At 40.7% G+C, this 6122-nt stretch overlaps 1 protein-coding gene across 1 annotated transcript; it reads right to left on the bottom strand.

Moving 5' to 3' along the window:
- Window positions 1-2139: 2139 nt before the first annotated feature.
- cimap1d (CIMAP1 family member D) lies at window positions 2140-4532 on the bottom strand. The gene is made up of 4 exons (XM_061684237.1): window positions 4493-4532; window positions 3564-3674; window positions 3046-3159; window positions 2140-2630 (listed from the first exon to the last, which is right to left on the bottom strand). The coding sequence occupies exons 1-4, from the start codon at window positions 4530-4532 to the stop codon at window positions 2140-2142; spliced, it is 756 nt and encodes a 251-aa protein (XP_061540221.1).
- Window positions 4533-6122: the final 1590 nt, after the last annotated feature.

Genomic DNA, 6122 nt, shown 5'->3' with positions numbered 1-6122 from the left:
TTTATTGCATTTGCCTAATATCGCAGTTGTCATTTAATTAACTCTAATTAAAAGTAATTCTATGATAAGTAGTCTTAAATAGGAGCGTCGTCATCTCAATCCGACTGTCAGTAAAACTTCAAAAATTACATGGTTGAATTCAAATCTTAACTTTTTGTGTCAAGCTCGGTGGAAAAAGAGGAGTTCAATCATGTTAACTTGGATCCACAATAAGCTTAAAGATAAAATAACAAGCTAATATTAGTGGGACACCTTAGAACTAATCATGCACGTGCAAAAAGAAACTAACAAACAAAACAAAAATAAACACAAGGACCCCATTGCTGTCCCACCTTCTTTAAAAGGGCCAATCACAAGTTTGTTTGTCTGAGCAAGGAAAAGGTTACTAATAAACCAGACGGAATCAATAGATGTTGAGCAATGACATTTGTTTTGCTTTGTTTTTGGTTTTTTTTGCCTTATGCATGACAACATAACAAAAATGCCCATATAATCAATGTGTGTTAAGAAATGTCACTGGATGTGAAGAGTTAATAAGTCACCTCCTCACTGTGCTACTTTGCATGCACAAATCCGGCTGCGACTACACCAGTGCTCTTTAGCGGCCCATTAACCTCACTGCAGTGACCACAAACACAACGAGAATAGTGTGGAGTAGAAGCACTAGGCTGAAAAATCCTCATTGCACCAAAATGTACAAACTGAACATATTTAAGTAATATTCACTGAGAAATGTGGGGGAGACTATCAATGTTAACCCTTAAGACATTTTGTGCCATTTCCCCCCCCCCAAGCTGTTTTGGGTGTGTTGAGGTGGAATCTTTATTTTTGAATAGTTTTTTTGATCGCCGTCTCAGCTCCTTACATGAACTTAAAATGGCAATGCCACACACAAACATAACGTGTTTGTTCTTTGGAATACAAAATATCCCATTGAAAATCATTAAACAAAAACACTGTTGCTGGATTGTCTGCGACCTGTATCTGTCTTGCTCGCGCCGACGGACGAACTATCGGCTGTTGGAGGGTTGCAGTTGCTTTGATTCATCGTCACATCTTTGATCCTGGCGGCCTCGTACTGGTCAAAGAAGACTCTTTTGTCTCTCTCATCTACTAACAGTTAAGGGAGCTATTGTGTATTTTGATTGGAGAAGAAGATTTTGTCTTATTTTGTCTTGTCATATATTATTTTGTGTAGTTTGTGTACATAGCATTGTACAGTTTGTTGTATATGTCTTTTTTTCTGTTCTCAATTAGCTGGATGAATAAACGTTAACTAAATCAAATTAAACAAAAAATCTCTTTCAATATGATACGAATTTCAGCCACACTAATATACTAGTATTGTCAAGGAATACTTAGCGTACAGCTCCTGTATTGCATGTTGGTAGATTGTGTTGTTTTCCACTTTAAAAGGAGGCAGTCTTTCAGAATCACGTCAGCCTGAAATTTCAAATATGACATTTTTCACAACACAGAAAGGCTTATGAAGTTGAATATGAAAAACACAGCCACACAAACTTTATTTTTACATGCACACCATTATTCAACTTTAACAGCAATTTATCATTTCAGTAGCCAGGCCCGCTTGCAGAAAAAAAGCAATCATTTTGCTGCATGATATGAATGGTGGAAAGTAATGTCATCTGGTGGACAAATACACAAATTTGTTGGCAGAGCTCCTGTATTGGATGTCATTAGATGACCTAATTCTGTGTTAATATTGTTTTCCACTTTAAAGGTAATAAAAATAATAAAATTAATAAAAATATTAATTAGAATTGGGGGATTTTTAATCTGTTCATAACACCATGTACACTTGGGTTGAAATTTTGCTGCAGGGTTTGAATGGGGGGAAAAAACACCATCTGGTGGACAAAGATAAAAAATAAAAAATGTAAGTTTGATCTGCAAGACACACACAGGTGCGCACAGTTTTTGCATAAAAAACATGATTCAACATCAAAAGAGGGACACACTCATCCTTTGAGTACGGGAGGACTACTTGCAGAAAACAATAAAAGGTATGAAATGTTGCTGCATGCTTTGAATGAGGAAAATTATTCAAGTTGAAACTGATACAGCTTTTTTATGGAATGTCATTATATTGTCCAGGTGTTCCTACATTGTGGCTGATGTTCAATCCGAAATGGTGATGACCAGCGGGGTGACAAACTCGGAGTGCCTGATCCCCATGGAGAAGGCCGGGGCCCGAGCTTTGTGCGCTGTCACTTTTTCTGGATTATAAGCTCCAGGACCGGGCTTCTCGGTGCCATCTTTTTTTTTTACGCCGCGGCGCCCCAACATTGAAAAAGCGGGCGGCCTGGGGAGATAAACGCTGGGATGTGTGCTGTTGTATCTGCAAGGCCCCGGCGTCTTGCCGAGATCCACGGAAGGCCCGCCTTGGCTGAAAGCAGCCGACATTGTGTAGCTGGCACCGGCCGGCTTGTTTGGGATGTGAGAGCCCATTAGCGGAGGGAGAGTGTAATTGTTCGGAGCGGGCACGGAGTCTATGGTGCGGTACTGCGTGCGGGAGCCCATGGTGTAGGACGGGGGCCGACGCTGGAGGCCACAGAGCGGGGTTTTTTCTGGGCTGTAGGAGCCCGGTCCAGGCGTGTGGAAGAGCCTCTCTATAGGGGGAAAGGAAAATGTGGAATCAAAAATTCACTTCTCAATGAGATTTTTTTTGTCTCTAGCATTCACAGCCAGCCCTCACAGTTAACATGGATATTTGAATTCAAAAGCCGTCAATGGCAGTGAATGAGCGAGGAATAAAGGCGTAGTTTTTTTAGTGTTTGTTTGTTTGTTTTTCCATGTAGCTTTGCCATTTTAGGTCAATGTAAGGAATACAAATGAGAATAATTACCCCCTGGCAAATTTGACCTATATTCATTCACCACCAAAAATGGCTTTAAAGTAAGAAGAAAAATGCCACAAAATATCATAAAATCTCTAAATTCAAGGTGCAAAACAAATGACTTGTGCAAGACTGGTAAAAATAAATAAATAAATAAATAATTTTAAATGTTAACGCTCAAAACATACTCTGTGTTTTCGTTCTACCCAACATGGAGTACGCAGGTGTGCCATCCCTCCCTAAGCGAGTCATCTTTGCGTCAATGTGATACTGAGGTCCCGGACTGCTGTCAACACAATACACTGCACACAAAACATAATGCACAACACTGAACATGGGAAAAAAAAAAAAAAAAAAAGATCATTTAGACGTCACTGATGTGTGTTGATATTTTGCAGCTCACAGATAAAGCATCAGATAAAGTGCTCTCTCTCCCTCTAGTGGTGGAACTTGGATTGAGCTACATGGCAATATGTCATCGTGGACGAAACAAACTACAGTGTACCCATAATAAACAAATTGTTAAATTGTTGTCGTACAAAACCACGATGGATGTACACAAGACTTGTAGAGCATAGTAAGTACATATCATTTAACAATAGAGTATATATAGATTTTTTTTTTATTTTTTTATTGGACATCATTGGACAATGAATGCTAACTAGCACTAACTATAATTTAAAGTGAGATATAGTGGGAGACTTACTACTGTCGCTCATCCTGCCGTGGAAGGAATATGCAGGACTTGTTTGTTTAGTGAAGTCATGGCCAATAAAGCCAATTGTAGGAGGAAGCCCGTATCGCCCTGGGCCTGGTCCTATTTTGACACAGTGGAGCACGTAGAAACATACCATTATTTTATGGATGGATACTTATACATGCAATAGAGGTGTATCTCTATAAACTGTATTTATTTCAATAGTTCAATTCAATAACAGATCCATTAAACACAACATTTTATTTCTGTTAAAAACAACATTATTTTGTCATTTAAAAATCATGTTGATTGTTTCTTTTTAATATTGTAATTTCTTGAAAATGGAACATTAAACAATAGATTAAATGCTCTTCTATCAGATGGCAGAAAGTACCTAATTGACGTGTATCTACTTATAATAATGCACAGGCAAAAGATATTAGTAGAGGATCTTAACTTTATCTGGGGTTAATCAGAGGCACTTTAAATGGTGACAGGTGTGTGCTGACTCCCATACAAAAAGAGTGAGAATGTGATTGGTTCATTCTGAACACAGCCACATCCCGGATTATGAGGGTGTGCACGCTTGTGCAACCACATTATGTCAGTTTTAAAATTTTACGTCTTCTCTCTAGTGATAGGCTGAACAATTAAATGCTCTTCCACTAGCTAGCAGAAGGTAGAATCATTCGCTTTTTGTGACATTTTGTTTGGTGGTGTGCCTGGAGGGTTTCCTAATGTAAAATACAGTGCCCTGCCTTGTCTTAAAAAAGTTTGGGAAACACTGCAATACGTACATTTACATGTATGTAACTATGATTTAAATGGCCACATTATTTAAGTCCTTTTTTTTTTTTTTTTTTTTTTTTCTCTCTCAAAGTTAACAAACTGAAAGACAACTGACCAATACCATTAGGAATTGAAAATTGTGAACTCACCTTTCTCTCTGCCTGCAATGGCTGCGTAATGTTTCTCCATTGGACTCTTTGAAAACCACTGCAGATGCCTCAAAATGCCAAATCCCCCCCGCTCCCGCCCCCCTCGGCAATGCTTTTCAAAGGGTCAACACTGCAGAAGACCCTCCTTGCTCATCGGCACTCGCGGGTGAGTAGCCCCTCCCTGCCTCCTTCTCTCCACCATGTTAACCATGAAGCTCCATCCCGGCTTTCAATTTCCACTCATGTAATATCACTCATCGGCCACGCGTGCGGTCGCCGTAGAGACCGCTCGAGGCTTATCTGTCAGCCCCCTGCAGTGAATGGAGCCAGCGCCTTCCAAAAAGAAAGGCTGACCATATGACATGGGTGTCAAACTCAAGGCCCCGTGGGCCAGATCTGGCCCCCCGTGAATGTTTGCCCCAATATCTCCTTGACCTCTGCTCATATGTTATTAGTTATGTGATCATGAACGATAATAATCAAATTCATTTCACATGATGCAGCCCTTTTAAGAGTTTCCACGCGGAACACATTAGCTAAGGGACAAAAGCCAAAACGATAAACGCAATTTTCCGTGTTTAAAAGCATAATGATGTAATTCATACTGTTCAAATTGCACTTGTCTGCTGCCTTCAATTATTTAAAAGAAGACAAACTATTAATGATGCACGTTCCCAAAATGAAGGCAAACTATTGCTGACACATATTTCCCTAAAAACAGGTTCAGATTGTCGTAAACGTGAGTGACATCACGTGTGCTGTAATTGCGACGTCTGTGATCCCGGCGCCCTCATACTGCTCAAAAGAGAGTTCGATCTTGCGCCTCTCTTTCATCTCTAACAGCTTCAAACAACACGTGCAACAAGAGGGAAATGCAACGCTGCACTTCCTGTATCTGCAACGTGCCAACGTGAAGGCAGTTGTCATGTATTTTGATTGGAGGATTCATATAGATATAAATAAAAGTATCCCCAGTATCCCTTGTCTGTATTTTGCTGCAATACACAGCCGGATAGTCAACTAGCAACCCCCTGGTCGCTCATATTAGTGTGTCGTTAGACTCGTGGAAAGTTTCTGCTGCTCTGCCCTCCACCGAGCCCCCTTTTTTTTTTTTTTTTTTTTTTTTTTGCTGATTTGATGCCCGCCGTTAACTAAGTGACATGTGAAGAAAACAAGCATGAATCTTTAACAGGCCGCTGGCCACTGCTGCGTAGGTAACCCGAGTCGCTGGTTTGCGCAAACATCTCCACGGTATGGCCATGTTTCAAAAGTAAGTGGAAGCAAGAGTGCTCCCGAGCAGGGATGGAATTTACAGTAGGGTTTGGTAGAGGGGAAATGGCCTGCATGCTGCAGACCTCTCAAAGGAAATGATCATGCACAAAATGCGGCTTCGAGATAACGCAAGAAAGATAACATCCTCACATCCAGCCATTTTCTATCGTGTTTGTCCTTATTAGGCTCATGGGTGAGGAGGATTCTGTCCCAGCTGCCATCGGGCAAGTGGAGGGGTACACCCTCATGTACAATCAACCTTGCACACTCACATTTACACCTATGGACAATTATTGAGTTTTTCATTAGCATGTTTTTTTGGGGGGGGGGGGGGGCACGCAAGCACTGGGGGGAAACA

Source organism: Phycodurus eques, chromosome 8 (genome assembly GCF_024500275.1).
Source record: "Phycodurus eques isolate BA_2022a chromosome 8, UOR_Pequ_1.1, whole genome shotgun sequence".
Taxonomy (NCBI): Eukaryota; Metazoa; Chordata; class Actinopteri; order Syngnathiformes; family Syngnathidae; genus Phycodurus; species Phycodurus eques.
This window is presented reverse-complemented; position numbering and strand designations above follow the sequence as displayed.